The sequence below is a fragment of the Rattus rattus genome, chromosome 7 (genome assembly GCF_011064425.1).
Source record: "Rattus rattus isolate New Zealand chromosome 7, Rrattus_CSIRO_v1, whole genome shotgun sequence".
In the NCBI taxonomy this organism is placed as follows: Eukaryota; Metazoa; Chordata; class Mammalia; order Rodentia; family Muridae; genus Rattus; species Rattus rattus.
The window spans coordinates 4,326,146-4,349,802 of NC_046160.1; the positions used below are offsets into that span (position 1 = coordinate 4,326,146).

Below are 23,657 nucleotides of genomic sequence, written 5' to 3' on the forward strand. Positions count from 1 at the left end.
AACAATTACAGTGTGTGTCTGTGCACCCCGTGCGTGCCCACAGCATCAGACCCCTAGAAGTAGAACTGTAAACCGTGGGGAGCTGCTGCAGTCATGCTGGACGTGGAGCTCAGGCCGGGGAAGAGTACTCCGTACTCTCACCAGTTGAGCCCTCACCGGCCCCTCAGTGTTGATGCCGGCGGACATCAAAGCACTGCTTCCAAAGCTTCCCTCTTCTCCCTCTAGACTTTTCTAAGGAAAATTTAAGGGAACTAAAAAATGAATTTCAAACATAGCTGTAGAAAAAGGAAGCATGTATTAACTTGATTATAGGCTTCAAATTCCAAAGATACTTTCTTTTAAATTTTATTTACTTTTTTAATTTTTAAAAACTATTTATTTCCTGGAGCAGGTGAGAGCAAACCCTGAATGCCACAGGCATGGAGGTCAAAGGACAACTTCCCGGGTTGGTTCTCTTTTTCTGCCGAGTGTCGGACTTGGCAGCAATCACCTCCACCACTGAGCCATCCCTCTGGCTTCCCAAATAAATATTTCCTTTGCTTTCAAGGATTTCACTTCATTCTTACCTAAAGGCTAAATATCTAAACAGCATATGAATGCTGTTTTAGAGTATTGTTTAAGTCCCTTTTTGTCACTCCAGGATGTGTAAGCTACGAGGCCATCCCCAGTAGGAAACAGAAGCTAGACTTGCAACAGCTTCCTGTCACTGGGGAGTCCCCAGGAGCTAACAGGCCAACAAGACACATCCCACACGGACACACATGCATAACCCCAAAACCCAGTGAGCCATTTCCCTTATGCAAACATCCCACCACTTCACATGCAGGTGGGTCTCACCTTAGGATAAGAGAAATGCGGCTAAGAGAACACACTGGACATCTTCCAAGAAGACTGGCTTTGGAACCCTTAGGAGCTAACTTAGGAAACATCAGAGCCTCGCGATCAAGAGAGCCAGACAGAGCCCTCCACTGGGACAATCTGGGTGTTTGTTTGTCGGTTGGTTGGCTTGTTTGTTTGAGTGAGAAGAAATTATCTTACTTTTTATTGGCTACTACAGAGAGACTCAAAGATACAAATAACAGAAACTTACATTTATGTAATACCTACTTGTATCGTTAAAAGGGACTTTTTCATTGATGATTGATAAGGATTCTTCTAATCTACCTGACAAATCTTCATGAAGATTCTTTAGCTGTAATTGACTGAAAGAAAAAAGAACCCACAAAACCACATTATTACTAATCAGTGAATCGACAATTCTCGTTACCACAACAGCTGGCAACGAGCTTTCAGAGAGCTGTGCCAACATCTGAAACACTCCGCTGAGGGTTGTTCAAAGATGACGTTAGGAGGCACCAGCCCCACAGCAAAGCCCCAGAGACGTCTGGGATCCACCATAGCACTAGTCTCTTACACAACCCCAGGCATAAACTTCCTCTTTACTATCCATGTTTATTCAACTATTGCTACACAGCTTCTAAGTATTATACCAAATTATTTTCTGCTTGAGTTCAAAAGCTGATAATTTCTGTTTCATTTAAATTATTAGCACAGATAAATATCAAAAAAAAAGTTAAGACTATGAATGTCTTTAGTACATTGCTGTGCAATGCTCTGAGGTTTAGAAATCTCTCAGTTAGATCCTATAACTTCAAAATGTACAGTAAAAAGTTGGCATGGTTTAGCCCAGTTTCGTGCTGAGCAATTAGGCAGTCCCTGTCCCAGGAGAGGCAGAGACATAGAGACCCAGCTCAGGAGGTGCAGAGTAGGGTCTCCCAGAGTTTCTGCTGAGGCCAAGCAGAGACCACTTTGTCAAGATGCTGTGGCCCCTGAGAAGGAAAAGGACCCTGAGGTGACCTACTTCAGTCTTCTCAACTCAGAGAAAAGCCGGGAAAAGGAAAAGCTCAGTGGAGCCTTGGGCTGATTCTGAGTCCAGGGCCGCTCAGAATTCATGCTCCCACTCACCACTCTTCTGTTCGAAGTCGGCATTCCTTGGCCTCCTTTTCTAGAGTCTGAGATTTTACCTAAATTTGGGGAGAAAAATAAAAGTTGACAGTTCAGCCTATGGCTGAGCCGCCACACAACACCCAAACCATCAGAGGAGCATGAGCTAGATCGTAGGCCACGTCGCCCTGGGCAGTGGGCTTACTTCTAGCTTTGCCTTGTCATTCTGGAGTTTCTCAATGGTCTCCATGTACTTCCGGGTCAAGCCGTCAATCACAGCCTGGTGCTGAGCAGCTTCCGTTTCCAGAGTGGCCAGCCGACTCCGCAGCTCCGCTTCCACAAGCTTGTGATGCTCATCAGCTTCGAAAAACTGTAAGGGAAGACCGTGGCTCTTCTGAAGACCCCCATACAGACTGCAGGGACAGCAGCGGGCATTCACCCCCTGGCTGCCATGTAGCTAGCTGGAGGCAAGCTTACTTACAGAGGGAACCGGGGTCTGCATTCTTACCACTGCTTTACAGAGGGCAGACAGCCTGAACACAGTGCAGCACTGGTCTCTGTCTCAGAGTTAAACACTGCAGACAGGACAGTAAAACACAGCAGCCCGCCCCAAGCCTGCACCTCCCTTCTCTTAGGCCCACGAACCTTCACTCGGAACAACTACTCAGAGACAATTCACCTGAGGCACTGCTCCCAAAACACACAAAGCCTGAGTCTGATAGTTGTAGGATGATGTTTATGGTCCCAGGGAACCAAATGAATCCCAGTTGTCAGTCTTGGCAGCAAGCACCTTTCTGCACTGAGCCATCTCAGGCACCCTAAGATCTTTCAAAGTTGGGCGCGGTGATTCATATCTGTAATCCCAGCACTTGGGAAAGGGAGCAGGCGAACTAAGAGTCCAAAAACATCCTCAGCTACACAGGGAGCTCAGGGACAGGGCTGAGCTACAACAAAAGCTGCCTCAAAAATAAAACAAAAAAACCCCAAAAACCTACGGCAGCCATCTTTCAGTAACTCACCAAAATGATGAACACAAAGGGAAAGAGGAGAGGCACCAGGTATGTTCTCTAGGCCTTTTAGGAAACGTGGAGTCGTTCCTTTGGCCACATACATGCGAATTTACAAGAAGGGTGATGTTATAAACATCAAGGGAATGGGCACTGTTCAAAAAGGAATGACCATAAGTGTTACCACGGCAAAACCAGAAGAGTCTACAGTGTCACCCAGCATGCCGTGGGCATCATTGTAAACAAGCAAGTTAAAGGCAAGATTCTGGCCAAGAGGATCAATGTGAGGATTGAGCACATCAAGCACTCGAAGAGCAGAGACAGCTTCCTGAAGCGGGTGAAGAACGATCAGAAGAAAGAGGAAGCCAAAGAGAATGACAGCTGGGTTCAGATGAAGCGCCAGCCTGCGCCACCCAGAGAAGCCCACTTTGTGAGGACTAACGGGAAGGAGCCTGGGCTGCTGGAGCCCATCCCATACGGATTCACGGCCTAATGGACAAAAAGGAAATAAAAGACCCCGACTGGGAAAAAAACCAAATCTAATAATCCATAAACAAAGAAACAACTCTACTCCATAAATCATGGAATAAGCCTTACTTATTGATAAGCCACATGATCCATCTCATCAACTCCTAGGTTAAGACACTAGTGCCTATATATTTCTATTCCGAAGACTCTGAATAAATGTATATATTCACATCAAGCTGTAAGTGAGATTTAAGAAAGAAACAAATCACAGTCACAGTACATATTTAAGGACATAGAAGATATTAAAAACCCATGCAGACAACAAGATAGAAAACTGTTTGCATTAATTTCTCTACTTCTTGGAATATAAAACCCACTTTTTAAAGAGTTGTGCATTTGATGTGTATGAATTTTTGTCTGCATGTTTGTACTGTACCGCATGCAAACAGTGCCCTCAGGAGCCAGAAAGGGGTCCCCTGGAGCTGGAGGTATAAGCATGTTTGAGCCATAACGTGGGTGGTAGGAACTGAACCTGGGTCATCTAGACCGCAGTAAGCACTCTTCACCACAAAGCTATCTGCCCGATATACTTCCTTAAACATTTACTTATTTATTGTGTGTTGGGAGTGGGGGGCACACATAGTACACATGTGGAAGTCAGAGAACAACTTGTAGGAGTTGGTTTTCTCCTTCCATGATATGGGACCCAGGGATGGAAGTCGGGCCATCAGACTTGACAGTCAGTGCCTACCCACTGAGCCATCTTGCCAGCCCCCAAGACCCATTCTTTTGTAATTCAGTTCTAAGGCACCTGTATGTGCAGCCGTTCGTTCTCCTCAATTTTCTTTTGCAAATCTTCATCAAAGACACTCTTCTGCTCTTGGCTCAACTGAGAAGAAGATTCGCCACTTTTCTAACGAAAAGAACAGATTATGTCCACACAACTTTGATCCTTTAGGAAAACATGCTAAGGCACACGACAGCTCTGTGACCCTAGTGGTTTGTCTCCTCTATGTGTTACAGTTTTCAAGCATCCCCACAGCGTTTAACTCTGCCTACGGGACCCAAACTCGAACAGCAAAGACTGAAAAGGCAAGGAAGCTTAAAAAGACAGAGGAAAACATAAATGAGTTCGTCATTTTTCGCATACAGACTCAGGAGTTGCTGTAAGACAGAATAGCAGGCAGCCTTGACTCACCTGACCTTTCAGTTTGGGAGAGATTACATTAGTGTCTGAGCAATTGTTACATTCCTTTAAGAAGTTCCATTAATTTATTTATTTATGTATTTATTTATATATTTGCATTCACAAACTAGTTCACATAAAATTCTATTTAGATTAAAAAATAACCGTGTTAAAAAAAAGCTGCTATACACACAAGAAAAAACTAAGCTTATGAAAAAAATTCCCTTCTTTTCAATATTGACTTTCCCACTAGGAAGAATGGCAGTATTTAAGAAATCCAAGAATGAACAGTTGTTTCAGGGTGGGTGACACACAGAACAGAGACTGCAAGGGGCTATCTAACAAAGACACTGTGTTTACACAACAGTCCCCACTCTCTGCCTTTTCTGCATCTCGCTCATCGCTTCAAATAAAGTCACCTGCTAATCCAACACAAACTGGTGATGAAAGGGTCCTCTGAATACAGCTATGTATTCATAAGACCCTAAATATCCATCACATATAGACACATAAGACACATTGTGGAATGATGTATTTGTACTCTTCATGCTCCTAAACTCGGAAGCTTTAACAAGACTGACTTACAAGACTTAGTCACTTCTGCTAAATAATTAATCTGGTAGGTTAGCGAGGCATGGTGGCTCACACCTATAATCTTAGTACTTAGGAAGCTGAGGCAGGAGAATTTCTACACATCTGAAGCCAGCCTGGCCCACATATTTAATAACAGGGCAGCCTGGCCTACAGAGTAAGACCCCAGCTCAAAAAACTAAAACAAAGATACCTAACAGTCAAGTCTGAAGTCTGGAGGACTATGTCCTCCCAGTGACTCTAGCATGCATGTGGTGAGCCCTCTTTGTCCCCTCTTTACCTGAACACTTTAGAGCATCCTAAACAGATCAGTGCATTTGGAAAGGAATGAACATGTCGTGTGATAACGCAGTTTTAGGCACTTTGTAAGATCCCATTTAATCCCATAAACCCAAATCTCTCAGACCCACTTAACTGAGAAGAAAGTGAAGCTAAAAGATCACCAACTTTTCCAAAGTCATAGGTTCGTAAACAGCAGGCAGAGGATCCAAGCTGAGCTTAACTCTAGAGGACTTGGTCTTGTACAGGAACTGTTCTTCCCCCCACACATCCTTCTCAGGGTCTCTGTGCTTCTTCCTGTCAGCACAGCTCGTTAACACCTGTAGGACGGAGGTCTAAATATGCTAACCTAAGAGACTCCCTTAAATCACAGAAGTAACACACAGAGAACACCTGATCCCAGAGGCCCCGGCTGCAGCCACGGTTCATCACACCATCCGATTGTGTTTGCAGGAATTAAGGTAACAAAGACATCAGTTCTGAGCACTAGGAGAGAGTCCGTTGATTTCTCAGGTACCCCCTCAATTATGTACCTGTTTGTGCTAATACAGTGTTTAAAAACTGGCTTTCCTATGCAAATGCCCTGAACTGGTCATGTGGCTCTGGTCAGGCAGTCATTCTAGCACCAGGGAGGCAGGCTGATGAGAGAAGTGAGGATCCGATGCCAGCCTGAGCTACGAGAAAAGATCAGAAAAGAGGAAAGGAAACTGCCTCTACGTGGTAGGCTTCCGTAGCGAACTTCCCCTCTGGACTCAAGAGCGGGCTGGAGGACAAAGGGGCGCTCTGGCGAGCCAGTCGCCTGCCTTTCCTCAGGTGACACAGGTGCTTCTGAGCTTACCTTGTTTTTCTTGCCCCTCGGCTCACTCAGCGCCAGCTCGTCTTGAAGGAGTTCCACCCTCTTGGCAAGCTGCAGATTTCGAAATGTCAAACTGTCCATTTCCTGTTGTAGTTTCCTCAAGGACTGGTCCTTCATTTTCAGTTGCTCCTACATCAGAGCCAAACAGGTCCTCATACACACAGTTTTGCTTTTTCCAGTCTTTGTTCCACCAACATAAAATCAAACACCTTGCTCCGGGGAATCTAAGTTTTATGTTTGTCATTTCAGTGATGGTTTTGGCTATTTTGCATACACAATATGCAAAATTATATTGCATATAAAATATCTCCTAGCCAAACCAGAATATTTACAAATAAAATAAGAAAAACTATACACAGGAACAGCAGACTGTCAGCAACTCACAGCAAAGGCCCACCAGTGTGCGTCGTGAGTGTGTGGCCGTGACAGATAAGCCGTGGTCTCACATTTACAGAGGTGATGTCTTACAGGAGCCCCATGTTTTACAGACTTCACACCAATACCTCTCCGTGACCAAGGAGTGCGCTTCCCGCCGAGCGCCATCCCCAGCCCACGGCCTTCTCAGCATCATTTCACCAAAGTCTCTGGCCGGTCAGATTTTAAGGCCAATACTAACCCAGCACAAGCGCACGTCAGGCGGGTCCTCCACAGCTCACTGTCAAGCTCATGGAAACAAACACAAAACTCTAAACATCCGAAAAGCCCCACGAGCATCCTATCTGCTCACTGACCTCTGCTGTGCATAAAGGGTGAAAAGGGAGTTGCTGAGCAGTGGTGGGCACACCTTTAACCTCAGCACTCAGGAGGCTGAGCAGGCAGAGCTCTGAGTTCAAGGCCAGCCTGGTCTACAGAGCCACCCTGTCCTGACTGTGTCCCTCCAAAAGAGAGAAAGAAGAAAAAGAAAAACAGTAGGCTAAATAGACATTCAGTTTTACCTTATTTAAAGAATTCACTATTTCAACTATATTCTACTTACAACTTTGTGTTCACTGATAACCAGACCTACGTGGTCAGTCTTCTATTTAAATAATTACTTTAATTAACTTCACTCTAACAGTTATAAGACTGAGAAGTGAAATAACAAATAGTTATTCAAACTGCACAGGAGCGGCAGCCGAAACGGCCGAGGCTGCTGTGTGTGCTGTGTGTGCTGTGTGTGCTGTGTGTGCTGTGTGTGTGCTGTGTGTGCTGTGTGTGTGTGTGTGCTGTGTGTGTGTGTGTGTGTGCTGTGTGTGTGTGTGTGTGTGTGTGCTGTGTGTGCTGTGTGTGTGTGTGTGTGTGTGTGTGTGCTGTGTGTGCTGTGTGTGTGCTGTGTGTGTGTGTGTGTGTGTGGGGTGTGTGTGCGGTGTGTGTGCTGTGTGTGCTGTGTGTGTGCTGTGTGACAAGGGCATTAGACAGTCCCTGCCATGGGCCCTGGTGAGTAGAAAAACTGTTTCTTTCCCACTGGTTATCAAGTAAACCCTTAATTTTTACTTGAAGGACAAAGCCACACATAGGCTTGGCTCAAGTATAAATTATCGTAAAACCTCAAATGAAAGTAAGTCCAGTCAATGCTATTCACCCCCAGCAACTCGCTCAGGCACAAGTCCAACAAGATCAATCAGAGGACACCCCAACACTTGTGGCTAGCCGGCTGGCAAACGGCCAGTAGCAACTACTATGACCTCAGAAGGAGCACAGTGAGAAGTCATTTCGTTACATTGTTGCTACGGCGTCCGCTAGTGGAATGAAGCTCCAAATATGCTAACCACTCAGGAGCTTCAGAAGCAGTCTGTCTAAGGCCCAGCTTCTGCTGCAGGGATGGCAGCACTACAGAGTTGCTGGAAACAAGAAGATAACGGTGTAGTAATGTGCTCTGTACGATGCCTGGATGTGGTGATGCTCAGAGAGAGAAGTAAATATCCCAGGATCACGACCATAACCACCCACACAGTCCCACCAACACAGCGGTACCACAAGACCAGCATCAGGAGCAGCCACACAAAGCAGGCCACTTGAGACACTTCGCCAGTAGTAGGTTTGAACATTAGGAACGTCAGTGATCATTTCATCAAAGGCTTCAGGAAAGATCCATGCCCTACAATTATTACTCTCTCCATTCAAAACTATCACAGGCCAGCACTCATCATATGCCAGACAGATGGTACAGAGGGAAGTCCTTCCTGACCCCACTATGCCTCAGCTAACAGACAGGTGCTGATGGTGAACGAGCCGCTCAGGCAGTGTGCGCGCATGTCAGACCGGTCACCACTGCCAAACTGAAGGCCACAGTAGAGGAGCCAGAGTCACACATTGCACTTTCATTAGGGCAGACCACTGGGCACCGGGGATGCAAACACAGACATGGCCGCTCAGAGGGCTGCCTGGAGACAGCAGACAGAAAGCTGCCCTCATCCACATGGATTTGACTCCGCAAAGGCCTTGAGCTACATAAGAAATGCACTAAATAAAGCCAGTATTGTCCTACAATTGTTTTGCTGAGGAGACAGAATATGCATGTGTCAGCGTGAAGGGAGCTAGACACAGGGAACACTCCTGTCATTCCTACCCTAGTCAATCAGTGTCAAGACCAGGACTTTACCCCTAAACCACCTGCTTTCCAGACGTGGAGCAACCTCAGCTACTCCAGCTTCCCGCTGCTTACCTTTAGAGCAGCAGAGCTGGCCTGCTCATCCACAACACCTTTCTTCAGGACCTGATTCTGAGCTCGAAGCTGAAAACAGAAAGCAGTAATTACTTTTAAAATACAGCAAACACTTACAGAAAGAACATGCAGTTACTTCATAATGAAAACTTTACATTGAATAACTAAATATCTTCTCACATTATATATACATTCTTCTGTACACACGCACGCGCACACACACACACACACACACACACACTTGTGTGGAAACAAGCACTATTTGCCCCAAAGGGGGAAACATTTAATAACTTGTCACATGGAACAGAGAAGATGAGTCCTCCAGTGACATAAACCTAGCAAATGTACCCCCTGGGCAGAAGCCCAGTGGCAGGCAGAGTGCTTGCCTGAGGTAAGTCTTGGGGTTTATTTAAAAGATAAATAAGTAAATAATAAAACCCAGGTCTCATGGCTTTGAGTATGTCATTCTTTATATGTTTTCATATTCTTTATAAGCCATGGTCCTGAATTTAAAAGGATACAATAGAAGAGAAAGTGTGGGGCTGGAGAGATGGCGCAGTGGTTAGAACACTGACTGCTCTTCCAGAGGACCTGAGTTCAATTCCCAGCATCCAGGTTCTGGATCCCAGTCTCAGCACATCCAACATCCTCTTCCGGCCTCTATGGTTACTGTATACATGAGTCTTCATGCCACAGACACATACATGCAGGCAAACACTCACACATATAAAATAAATCCACATAAAGTAAAAGCTCAAAATAAAAAGAGAAAATGCCATTTTCTTGAATATTTGGAACAGGTTCATTAGACACAAGGCAGCAAATGACAGAACAAGATGTGAGCAGAGTGTAGAGCAAGAAGACTCATCGGACCTGGTGCCCGATGGTGGACAGACCACCACCCTCATCACCTGATGACCTGCCTCAGGAATGGTAGGCCTTTATCAGCCGTCAGCTGAGCGTGCGTTTATTATTGTTGCTCTTTGGGTTTTTTCTTTGTTTTGTTGTTTGTTTTTTAAGGCAGGCATGGTGACTATGAGAGTTGAAACAGGTACATCTCTGGGGCTTGCTGACCAGTCTGAGAAGTAAAACTGAGTTTGTTCTCTGGCCCTTACACACACACACACACACACACACACACACACACACACACACACACGCATTTGCATTGCACGCAAGCCTGCACATACCGCACACACACCTCTACTACTTTGCATCCCAGTGCCTTCCATGTGTGACACTGCTCACAGTCCTCACCTCCACTTTAGAGACATCGAGGCCCAGAACAGCAAGGGTTCTGCTGCTGAGATCAGGCCCGGCAGGCAGTTCTGACTGTTGTTCTAACGCCAGCTAGGCAATGCCAGCTACTGTTTTAATGAGTTTTTGAGATAAAAATGGGCTGTAAAATGGACCTTCTGCTTGTAAAATGAGATAGAATTTGAGCCTCTTCCCCAAAGCTATTTTTAAAATATATGTATAACTACATTCGTGTGTGTGTGTGTGTGTGTGTGTGTGTGTGTGTGTGTGTGTACCAGCAAACAACTTGCAGGAGTCTTTCTCCCTCCCCCCACTTCCTCCTCCTCCTCCCCTCCCTTCCCTCCCCTCTTGCTCCATAGTAAGAAGTAAATCTTCCCAGTGAGAAAGACTGCACACAGGTAAGTGTGAGCATATGACTTAAATATGGCTGAAGCAAGGGACTGATGGCTAATACCCTGGAGCTCAACCCAGACACTGAATGACTATGCTCTCCTCTGAGAAACTGAAATAGGATAACGTTATCTATGAGCTTAAAAAAATCTATTTCACCAGGTATTCCCATTCATGGATCCCATAACCTGAATGGCTGAGGATCTAGGGCAACTTGGGCTATACAGAAAGTTTGAGGCCGGACTAGTCTACAGGAAGACCTTACCTCAAATTAATGAATTAGTTAAAATTCTGCATAGCTCAGATCTGTCGCCTTAGGAGAATAGAAGTGACAGTGACAATTTTCTGTGCCAAGAAAGTGGGAATATTGAATGCTGAATCTTCATGGGATATTTAAAATAAAACAGAAAGTTTACCATTAGAATGAAGAGACAAGCATCTTTGGCTTCTCTAGTTAGGAAGTGAAGAATCACAGTTCAGAGCTACAACAGGAAGCAGATCAAATTCGTGCCCCCCCCCATTTACTAGGCAATAGAAACGGGGTCTTCACTTAGACTTCTGAGCTCCAGCAACATGGTCTGCAATATGGGTGAACACATCTGCCCTATCCCCTTCCTTCTGAGGACACCAAGAGAAACAGATAAGAAGCCGGCATCAGAACACAGAGCAACAGTGTTCACAGATGGGAGGAGAGACCTTAGCATCAGCATGGATTTAAATAGCCTGCTCTTTAAGGTGTGTTTATTGGTTTGCACATGCATGGCATTGTTCTAATGCTGCAACCTTTTAAGTTATTTTCATTGCTACTTCATAACTGTAATTTTGCTAGTGTTACGAATTGTAATATAAATATCTGTGTTTTCGATGGTCTAGGTGACCTCTGTGGAAGAGCCAAGACAAGGTTAAGAACCATGTTCTGAAGAATATGAGAAAGAGAACAGGAAGCATCTGGCTATTATTTAAAAACAATTCAAAATTTGCCAGAGGCGGTGACTCACACTGGGAATCCCAATACTACAAGGCTGAGGCAGGAAAACTGCCTTGAATTTGGGGCCAGTCTTTTACCTTTTATATAATAGTGAGTTCAAGATCAGCCTAAGTGAGCTACAGTGTGAGACTTTGTCTCAAAAACAGAATTTTAGGACTGGAAAGATGCCATGCAATCAGGAATGAGTCCAGACCCCAATGTGCACACAAAAAGCCAGGCACTGTGCACATAACAAGCCAGGCACTGTACACATAACAAGCCAGGCACTGTGTACATAACAAGCCAGGCACTGTGCACACAACAAGCCAGGCACTGTGCACATAACAAGCCAGGCACTGTACACATAACAACAAGCCAGGCACTATGCACACGACAAACCGGGCACTGTGCATACAACAAGCCAGGCACTGTACACAGGCACTGTGCATACAACAAGCCAGGCACTGTGCACACAACAAGCCAGGCACTGTGCACACAACAAGCCAGGCACTGTGCACACAACAAGCCAGGCACTGTGCACATCACAACAACAAGCCAGGCACTGTGCACACAACAGGACAGGCACAGGCACACTGTGCACACAACAAGCCAGGCACTGTGCACACAACAAGCCAGGCACTGTGCACACAACAAGCCAGGCACTGTGCACACAACAAGCCAGGCACTGTGCACACAACAAGCCAGGCACTGTGCACACAACAAGCCAGGCACTGTGCACATGACAAGCCAGGCACTGTGCACACAACAAGCCAGGCACTGTGCACACAACAAGCCAGGCACTGTGTACATCACAACAAGCCAGGCACTGTACACATAACAACAAGCCAGGCACTATGCAAACGACAAACCGGACACTGTGCACACGACAAACCGGGCACTGTGCACATGATAAGCCAGACACTGTGCACACAACAAGCCAGGCACTGTGCACATGACAAGCCAGGCACTGTGCACACAACAGGCCAGGCACTGTTCACATAACAAGCCAGGCACTGTGCACATGACAAGCCAGGCACTGTGCACATGACAAGCCAGGCACTGTGCACACAACAGGCCAGGCACTGTGCACACAACAAGCCAGGCACTGTGCACATAACAACAAGCCAGGCACTGTGCACATAACAAGCCAGGCACTGTGCACATGACAAGCCAGGCACTGTGCACATAACAAGCCAGGCACTGTGCGCATGATAAGCCAGGCACTGTGCACACAACAGGCCAGGCACTGTGCACACAAAAAGCCAGGCACTGTGCACACAACAAGCCAGGCACTGTGCACACAACAAGCCAGGCACTGTGCATACAACAAGCCAGGCACTGTGCACACAACAAGCCAGGCACTGTGCACACAACAAGCCAGGCACTGTGCACACAACAAGCCAGGCACTGTGCACACAACAAGCCAGGCACTGTGCACACAACAAGCCAGGCACTGTGCACACAACAAGCCAGGCACTGTGCACACAACAAGCCAGGCACTGTGCACACAACAAGCCAGGCACTGTGCACACAACAGGCCAGGCACTGTGCACACAACAAGCCAGGCACTGTGCACACAACAAGCCAGGCACTGTGCACACGACAAGCCAGGCACTGTGCACACGACAAGCCAGGCACTGTGCACACAACAAGCCAGGCACTGTGCACACAACAAGCCAGGCACTGTGTACATCACAACAAGCCAGGCACTGTACACATAACAACAAGCCAGGCACTATGCAAACGACAAACCGGACACTGTGCACACGACAAACCGGGCACTGTGCACATGATAAGCCAGGCACTGTGCACACAACAAGCCATGTGCAACAAGCCAGGCACTGTGCACACAACAGGCCAGGCACTGTTCACATAACAAGCCAGGCACTGTGCACATGACAAGCCAGGCACTGTGCACACAACAAGCCAGGCACTGTGCACATAACAAGCCAGGCACTGTGCACATGACAAGCCAGGCACTGTGCACATAACAAGCCAGGCACTGTGCACATGACAAGCCAGGCACTGTGCACATAACAAGCCAGGCACTGTGCACATGACAAGCCAGGCACTGTGCACATAACAAGCCAGGCACTGTGCGCATGATAAGCCAGGCACTGTGCACACAACAGGCCAGGCACTGTGCACACAAAAAGCCAGGCACTGTGCATACAATAAGCCAGGCACTGTGCACATGACAAGCCAGGCACTGTGCACACAACAGGCCAGGCACTGTGCACATGACAAGCCAGGCACCCATGCACACTGTAACCCCAATCTAAGGGAGGGTCACAGAAGAATGACTGTGGCTTCCTGGTTCCATTCAGCTGAGGAAATGTAAGCCTTAAGTTCAGGGGGAGACACTGTCTCCAAGGGATAAGTGGAGAGAGTCCTATGACAACTGATGTCCTCTTTTGCTCCCCGAGCTAGCATCTGCTCACACATGTACACATACATATACAGATATACAGACATAGATGTCCTAAATTATAAATAATTGAAAAGGAAAGATAAAGTACTTTTAGATAATTTAGGAATGGTGTAGTTTTTCGCTTTTTTTTTAGTGTAGGCACATTTTTGTTAAGAGCCTGGAGAGATGACTCAGCAGTGGCCGCTCCTCCAGAGGATCCCAGCCTGATTCCCAGGACCCATGTCATGTGATAGTCATAACTACCTAAACTCCAGTTCCCAGAGGAGGTGACACCCGCTGGCCTCCAAGGGTACCCAGACGTAATGGCATTCACTCACATAGACAAATACATAAGATATTTAGAAATAAAATTATTAAAAATCGAATTTTTAAAGGACTTAGCAAACAAAAGGATGAGATCCAAACAACTGCTACCTAATTTGAGGTTGTTTTGGAATGCAGCCATACTTCTGTATTTGTGTACCACACGAAGAGATGGGCAATTGCAAGAGAATCTTATAGCATCTTAGAACTAAATTATTTACTAGATAGCTCCTTACAGAAAAACCTGGTGGCCTCTGCTCTAACAGTCCAAGGAAGAACCTGGTGGCCTGTGCTCTAACAGAAGAACACTATCTCAATATTGACTTTCATTATGTAGATTCAGTATGTCACCCTCGAGGACAATGCTATTCATCTGGTAGAATGAAACCTTACCAATCCGGCAGCTAGAAAATAGAGCATCATGGAGTCCAGGCTGGCCTGGAACATGGCCTTGAACTCCTGATCCTCCAGCCTCTGCCTCCCAGCACTGGGATTAGCACACCCACTTCAGTCTTTAGGCACCACTCTGACCCCTGTTCTGACTGCAGTATAGCACATCTTCTCTGTGTGGTGTTTATAAGCTCCTAGTGACTGCTTTAAAGTCTATAGGGCTTCACCTCTACTGAACTCATCACTTCCTGTTCCATCAGAATGGCAGAAAAAATTTAAAATATAGTCCAATCTTATCACTCATTTCTAAGGTATAGTGAAGAGTATTTAGGACAAACTGAATAGCCCAATTTGTTAAAGGGGGGACCTTTCAAGTAACTCTGTGGATTCTTATATCACCAATTACGTCAACAACAAAAGCAAACAAAAAAACCTGGCTTTTCCTTTTGGAAACACTGCTTGCTAAACAGGCAACTCAAGTAGTGAAACTCGTCACCGAGCTCCCCGTTAGGAATGTGTATGTAGACAGCCACTGAGGACAGCTGGTGCTGCACATCCCTAACTGAAGCTGCCCTGCACACCAGCAGCTGCCAGGGGCTGCTTGTTGAGCCAGCACCCTGATACCTACGCTCAGTCTGGCCTTCAGAATCCAGCTTCCTCCTCTCCCGTAGTCAACCCCGAGAGGAGGTGACTGCAGCTGTTTCTGTTTTCAATAGGTTCGTGACTGCCATCCAGACTGTGACACTTCCAGGGGACAGGTATGGGGACTGATTCACAGTGATGCGACTGAGAAGCAACTGCTCTGGTGTCTCCAGTGCACAGAAAGTGACCCTGAAAGACGGCCCACCTGTTCTGAGCAGCAACAGCTCTTCTGTGCCACAGGTCAGAACCATTCCTGCCCCTCCACAGTCCTTTGGACCTCTCCCCCCCTCCCCCCCCCAGTGCCTAGCTCTTCGTCCCTGTGGGCAAGCCAACCCCATCAGTTCCGGGAGGCTGCTCTTGACTTCTGGCCACACTTCCGCCATAATCTTTTCCCAACCACAACCTGAGGCCCACAGTGAGCTTGCTCCTTGGTTCCTTTGGTACACAGGAGTAACAAGATGAGTTTGTTTGTGTTTTGTCTTAATTTTACTTTTCTAAAGTTGGAAAGTCTACAGTTACTAATGCATGTATATTTCTGTCCCATATCCAACATGTCAATTTAAACTTCTTCATGAGAGAAATCATGTAATTCCTGCTCACGACAAAAAAAATCAGTGCCATGGATAGAGAAAGAGCTCAATAAATGATTAGCTAATTATTCAAATAAAAAATAACACACAAAGGGTGTCTAATGCAATGGCAGGAGAGACTGACATCATGTACACAGGCCTTCCCAAGATACTTCTCCATGTCCTGTTGAGGAAAGAGCCCTCGAACGCCTGGGGCCTAACTACCAATCAGCTTCAGCCCTCGGTCAGGCCTACGACACAGGTGCTCCTCTTGGGCACTAAACCAGCTCTGTTCCCCTCATGTCCCAGCAATCTCTGTTTGGATCACAGGCCCAAGACCAGGGGTGTGTGACTTTACAACCACGATGGCTACAAGACATTGAAGGAAGGAGAAACAAGTTATGCACACCCTTTTCCCATCTAAACCTAACCACCATCTGCATTAGAACCATTCTTACATGGCTATTTCATGCAGTATATGTGCTGACATTTACAAATGGTTTACAACCCTATAAAATGAACTTTAAATATACAGCTTTTCTTCAACCCAAACAATGTGTATAAGGGCCAACCCTGAACCTCACCATAACCTCGATTCCGTTTCTGAATATGAAAGCTGTCTGCAGGTACTAGCTACAGTGTCTAGCCAGGACGGTCCATCCCTAAAACTCCATCCAGTTCTGAAACATTCTAACCTGGTACCAATATCTGCTGGTCTTTCTCTCAGACAGTTCTACCACAGGAAGTGGGGACAGGGGGCAGACCGCAAACTGTGGATCACTGAGTAGCAGGGGTTATTTTGCCATTGATAAAGGAAAAGCCTCCTCTCAGGTATGCCTTCAAATAGAATCCTTTCTTCTGGCCCTGCCTTCATGAAAGAAAATTAGCTAAGACCAAAGTCCTCTCCCAAAGCTTGCAGGTTAGCAAGCAACTAGAGGGAGAGTCAGCTCAGCCAGAGGAAAACAATCTGCCAGACCTTGTCTTTTGAGAACAACAGTTCTCAACCTGTGGGTCTCAACCCCTTTGGGGGGGGGTCACATAATCCTGCATATCAGACATTTATATTATGATTCATAATGGTAGCAAAATTAGTTATGAAGTAGTAATGGAATAATTTTATGGTTGGGGGGGTCACCACAACATGAGGAACTGTATTAAAGTTTAACAGCACTAGGAAGGCTGAACATAACTCTTGGTCTTCATACAGCTAGGACGGCAACTTGGAAGGAAATCCCAGGCCTCACCGGGACCTAGTAGGCCAGAGCCTGCAGGTTAGAGAGGTCTGCTGACTGATACACAAGGCGCTGAACCAGGGTCTCAATGAGCAACGTCCAACAGGGTAGCCACGAGCCATGTGCAGCCTTGTTAATTACTCCAGATTAAATATAATGCAAAGTTCAATCCCTCGGCCTTGCTAGCCTCATTCTTTAGTCCAAATCGTCTGTACATGGGGCCAGTGAGATGGCTCATTCAGTAAGGTCACTGGTTACTAAAACTGAAAACCCAAACTCCATCAGAGAAATCCACATGGTAGAGGGAGAGAACCGAAACCCACAAGCTGTCCTCTGACCTCCGCACATCCATGGTGGCACACGCATGTGTATCTATGCACATACATGTGCATGTGTGTGCACTCACACACTGACACATACACATAAGTTAATTTCCACACGTGGATGCCCTACTAAACAGCAAAGAAAAGCAAAGACCGCCCTTCTAATGCAAAGTTCTACCCACAGCACTGAACACAGACCTGCCCCCCTTTGGCTGTTGAAATCCACACATCAGGAATAAAGAAAACTGGTACTCAATTTCCATGCAATCTGGACCAAGCCTATTTCTCTTGGAGCTGGTGAGTCATCAGGCTCCGCCAGGCCCCATCACCTGCAAAGCAAACTGGATCAAACTGGCCCTTTCCCAAGTAGCTCTGAAAAGTTCCCAAAGGCCATCTGTCTTCATAAATAGATCCTTTAATTGCAAAATAAACTGCTAGGGAATAAAACAGGCTCCCACCAGTTCCTAAGACAACAAAGAGAGCCCTGAAAAGACTGTCTTTACCTGAACAAAGGCTACTTTACAGATAGTGTCCTTTCAAAGATGATCCTCAAGGTTTATCCTCAAAGTTTATCCTCACATGCTCAGGCTTAGGTATTAAGTGACCCCTAAAGGTCCACACATAAAGGCTGGGGTCTAGTGTAGCCCTGGTTTGGCTTTTGTTGCTATTGTTGTTGGATTTGGTTTTGTTTGCTTGCTTGCTTGTTTTGTTCTTTGGGGAGGTATGGGGGAAAGATAATTAAGTGTGAGGTCCCCAGGCTACTAGGGCCGTCAGATTCTTCCTTCAGCCATGCTCCTAGAGTGACTCCTGCATCTGCACTCATTTGCTCACACTGAGCCTGCGCCACTCTACTCTCTGGATGCTGACCCTCCAAGAGAGTGAGCTAAATAAACCTCTGTACGAGTCACTTGCTCCCTCAGGAACTCTGCTGTGGCAACACAAGTGTACTAGTAGTGTATTCCAGTCACAGAGGTTTACCACAGCACAGAGGGCTGGGCCATTTCAGATCCCATGGGTTCAGGGAGAACTCTGGGGTCTGCATTTCTAACCCTTCCCCAGAAGGTGTCACTCGCTGATGGGAACCAGGGCTCAGACTCTGCAGGAGAGCATTAACACCACCAGGATCCTGAAGCTGGCTCAGGCACATAATCCTCGGTGCAGGGCAAAGGTGGTCTCTCAGGGAGAGCAAGCTGAGGTAAGATGAGCCAGAGCGGCTTCCTTCATGAGACCAGAGCGCTGGGAAGGCAACCAGAAACGCTGAGAACTGCGTGCTCTTTTATTTTTCATGTATACTGTGGCAACTGGGCCTTAACTAGGTTTCCTTCACGTCTCGAAGAAGCAGCTTGCAATTTTACCTGCTCACTTCAAAATCCCTCTGGAAACCAAACTAGATCTTTTCCTTCCCAAAAACAACTGAAGCTGAAATCTTAAAAGTCTCCAGTGACCTCCACTGCCCAAACCATTTGCACTGATCTCCTAACCTTTGTTTTAACAACCTGTTTACCTTTCGGCTTTCGGATTCTCTGCCAATTCAGTTAGCTCTTATCTAACTACATTCTCATCTCTTTTTACAGTTATTTTGTTGTGTTCAAAGCTCACAGGGAGGAACTCAAACCCCAGCCGCAGCAGAGGAACTACCAGCAACTGATAAGTGTCGGGGAGGGAGAGTTGATTTCCTCTGGGGGAGCGGATCCTGGGAGGCTGCTGGGGCTCCAGTGGATGGCCCCAAACCATGTGCATGCAGGCAGCTCTAATGTGAGGACTCAAAAGAAGACATGAACTGCAAAGGGGATATGTTGTGGGATCAGGGGGAAAAGATCAAGGAAGTGAGGTAGATATGGCCTACACACACTGCACACATATGAAATCGTCAACGAGTAAAAAATATTCTAAAGTCTGGTGTGGCGGCACGTGCCTTTAATCACAGCACTCAGGAGGCAGAAGCAGGAGCATCTCTGAGTTCTAGGCCAGCCTGGTCTACAGAGTGAGTTCCAAGACAGGCAGGACTACACAGGGGAAAAAAAGTTGTCCTGAAAAACCAATAATAATTAATTAATTAAAGTTTAAAAAAATACTGTAATCTTCATCATTTTCATCATTGAGAACTTTACCATACCCCAATCTCTCTGAATACTCCCATAGTTTACTACTCTCTGTGTTCATCTTGATTCTTTCCAAAATTAATGCCATTCTTGGGGGGAAAAACAAAACTTCTCAGAAAAATATCTGCCCGTGTTATTGAATAAGGAAGGCCTTCCCCAAACACAGGCTGAGGTCTGCTCTGAAGGGATTAAGAGGAATGCAAACGTTCCTGGTTCAGGAATCAATCGTGCCTGCTTCTCTCCTTTAATATATCAATAGTAACGCTTCTCCCTTAGCACAGAACAGTACAGGTGCACTTCAGTATCTGCCATGGTCTGTGCACCAAGGAAGGGAAGTAAAAGGTAAAATATCTCTTCCATGGCACAAGGCTATCAAAGGTAGAGATCTAATCTAGAAACTGTTTTACACTACAGCTGACAGGAAATAAAACAACAGGAAGTCCTTGACCAGTGTCTGTTGTCTGTCCGTTTTTGTATGCAAGTAAGCGAACACGCATGTGTGTGAGTGTGTGTGTAAGTGTGTGTGAGTGTGTGTGTGTGTGTGTTGTGTTTGAGACTTGGTCTTACATTATTATAGCACAGGCTGGCCTGGAATTCTCTATGTAGCTAAAGCTTGTCCACATAAAGATCTCACAGCACTGGGTTCGGGCCCCAGCTCCGAAAAAAAAAAAAAAAAAAGAACCAAAAAGATCTCACAGCAATGCCCCTGCCTCAGGTTTGAGTCACCTCACCCAGTCTTTTTGTTTCTATGTTCAGAAATGTCTGTGACAGTGGAGACAAAAGAATGAGAACTAATCTGGTCCAAGGGGAGATGAGCCCTTCTCCCTGACCCATCGCTCCTACAGGTGTTCTCCACACCCAGACCCTCACTGCTCTCCAAGTTCATCTTTATGGAACATTTTAATGAACTAATCTCTGCCACCATTTTAAGCAAGTTTAATGCCAGTAAGTGTCCAGCAATTATTCTCAGTATCAACTCAAGCTAACATATGAACCAGGCAACTTTAGCATGATCTGTGTCCCTAAATTCCAAGTCTATATCTTTAAGATGCCCGTTTGCTCCACATGGCCTTCCTTGGTTAGTGGCAATCACAATCCTTCACCTCAAAACTGTCAAACTCTGTGTCTTCCCTTATTCACCGAGTCCCAAAGTAAGACCAGAGGACAAACAGTTCATACACTGTTCATATCTTTCCTGAGCCCAGTGCTATGAACAAAGCAGGCCCTCAAAGCAGGTAGGCTAAAAAACATATTGTTACATCAAAACTCCTGAATGCAGCTTCTCCATTCCAGTTCTGAACTTTACTTAGGCCTACGTTTTCTTCCCACTGTGGTCCAACAACCTAATCTCTACTCCAACCTATCTACCATATGCCTACTACTTTCCTTCCACAGAGTGATATTACTCCCTTAGTAAGAGAGACCTTTGGAAGCTGGCAAGATGGTTGGTTCAACCATTAATGGCACTTGTTACCAATCCTGATCTCAGTTCAGTCCCTGGAATCTACATGGTGGAGAAAAAAAAAAAAAATCAACTCCCAAAAGCTGTCCCCTCCTCCTCACCATCACCACCATTACCCTCCCCCAAACACACACACACATACACACACAGTAATAGATGAATGGATGGATGGATGGATGGATGGATGGATGGATGGATGGATGGATGGATGGATGGACAAATGGACAGGCTGATAGAAGGGTTTCTTCGACTTTCCCGTTGCACACATCTTATCTGAAGGGGTTTTCACAACAGCAAACACAGGCTAATCTCTTTACATGGAAAGCTTTCTCCATCTCCCTTCCTACTTTACCCTCACCCAGTGACCTCCTCTGTGCCGCACTGACCATCACTTGTTACACCATATCATAATTTCAGGCCACACTTTAACAGTCTATTAAAGGCGATTGTGTGGTTTGAACTCTGGCTCTCACCTGAGCCTGGCACACCGCGTGTGGGGTACACATAATAGCACGAGTTTGTTGAACACATTTACATACCTAAAAGAATAAAACCTTTTGATGTCTTTTAGTACTTCAGGAGGTGATATAATTATTCCCGCACAGCGGCCACTGCTCTGAGCACTTCTGGAACTACTCACTGGCCATTTGGAACCGCCTTTCAAAACTGTTTACCCTCCAGAGATGGAAATCAGTCCCCTTGCTTTATATGCATGAAACATTTTCAACCAAAAATAGTAGAGGCAAATTTGGGCACTGCCATCCTCCACCCACTCTCTTTCATCATATGGAACTGTTCCAAACTTCTGGCTTCAAACAAGGGAATCCTCCCCAAAAGACAATGCACTATCTCAGACACTGAGCCACAGAAGCCTAAGAGGATTTTAAATGGAAATAGAAAGTCGACAATGGTGGGGTGAATGGGCTAAGCAGAGCCTCATAAAGGCTCCCATCTGATGCTGAAGACTTAAGAGTTTCATTTCTTTACACACTTCAGTCTTCCTTCCCGAACACGTGCCTAATAAAATCATAAAGGGGAGTGCACACTGCCTTTTCTAAATTAGAAGAGGTGCTAAATCTTTTCATTGGTTCTGTGAACGCCAAGGTAAGTGAAAATTAAACATGACTACTGATTTCCAACAGCGTGAGGTTCTGCTTTAATAACTTCATTAGACTATTCTTAAGGCAGAAAACCCTACCCAGGAACTGCACCACCCTTGTCCAAGAAAAAGGTTTCACCATTTGAAAGACTGACACTTCAGAAGGCCGTTTTGAATGATTCTGTATGTAAGGAGAACCTGCTGTGTGCACTGCCCCGTTCCAGGTAAGGATGGAACAAGTGAAAAGGAAACCAGTCTCACCACCCAAGCTGTCAAAATCAGTGGAGACAACATCTGTATTCTAAAACACCAGTCCCGAAGAGGCAGTTTACCCTCCCAAACTGGTGTGGAGGCAGATAAGTCCCTTTATCCTTAAAGCATCCCCAAGGGAAGGGTAATCTCCCCCACCATTGGGCTGGGCAAACTGAGGAAGCAGAGAGCAAAGGGTGGTCCCACATTCCTCTCTTCCCCTCAGGCTAGCACCACGGGCTGAGTCCTGGATTTCTGTCATTCCATTTCTAAGCCTGCTGGTCCAGCGAGAAGGAAGACTCAAACTCCAGCTCCCTTCTGCAGAGACGCACACGGACCCAGACACCGCCCGGCCCTATCTCCATGGAGCTGCAGGTGGAGGCATCGTAATGGTGGAAGCAAGAGGTGGAGAGGAGAGGAGGAGCCCTCAGCATCCCCCACCGTCCCAAATCGCTGCCATGGCTAACCGAGGCCGCAGGGCCAGGGACCCCTGTCTCCCCACCCACGATGGGTACCTTCGAGTACTCCTGAGCCAGCTTCTGGTACTTCCCCTGCAACTCTGCGGAGGCCATGGCCTCCCCCGCCCCGTCCAGGCCTGGCCGCCCGGGCTGCTGAGCCCCGCCCCCCGCCCCCAACCCCACACTTGCTCCTGGGCAGGGCTCAGCCAGCTTCTGCGGCTCCGCCGCCGCGCCTCCTCCTCCACTTCCGGGTTTCCAGGCGGGAGGAAGGCGGAGCGGTCCCAGGGGCGGGGCGACCACCATGGGCGGGGCGACGTCTTGACATCACCGCCCCACCCTCTGGTGCTCCAGTTCACGCATGTGCGGCCTCGCCGATATGCTTGTGCGGTTCTTTTGCTCGGCCTGTGGCCCGGGACGCCATCTTGGAAGAGGCATCAAGATGGCGACCGGCTTCTGGGCCAGCCAGAATCAAGCGGGAGGAGAATGAGTGCATACGGAATGGATAGAACACCGAGGAGAGAGACAGGGGGTGCAAGGAGAACCGGAAGGAGAAACATTCTAAGAGCATCAAGAATTCTGGCTACCTGGTTCCCATGGCAACCGCCTGGAGTCAGTTGGTTATCTTTCAAGAGGAGCCTGGAAGCTTGTTTTCCCGCTGTCTCGTTCATTATCTGCCTTCTACATATTTATAACGTTTGCCCTTCTCCCCTTCTCCCCTTCTCAGATCAGAAAACCTTTGTTGTCGGACTCAAATGCCATATGCCCACTCCTGACCCTTATTCATACATCAGAACATTTTCAGTGATAA

At 46.6% G+C, this 23,657-nt stretch overlaps 1 protein-coding gene across 1 annotated transcript in view; it reads right to left on the reverse strand.

Annotated features, from left to right (window-relative positions):
* Positions 1-23,048, reverse strand: part of Ppp1r21 (protein phosphatase 1 regulatory subunit 21) — a 64,071-nt gene extending 41,023 nt beyond the window's left edge. The window contains exons 1-7 of the mRNA XM_032908703.1: positions 22,907-23,048; positions 8,976-9,044; positions 6,314-6,460; positions 4,231-4,332; positions 2,150-2,314; positions 1,966-2,024; positions 1,108-1,202 (exon numbers count right to left, since the gene is read on the reverse strand). Coding sequence (XP_032764594.1) covers positions 1,108-1,202; positions 1,966-2,024; positions 2,150-2,314; positions 4,231-4,332; positions 6,314-6,460; positions 8,976-9,044; positions 22,907-22,963 — 694 coding nt within the window. The 5' untranslated portion in view covers positions 22,964-23,048. The remainder of the gene's footprint in view (positions 1-1,107; positions 1,203-1,965; positions 2,025-2,149; positions 2,315-4,230; positions 4,333-6,313; positions 6,461-8,975; positions 9,045-22,906) is intronic.
* Between the last annotated feature and the right edge of the window lie 609 nt (positions 23,049-23,657).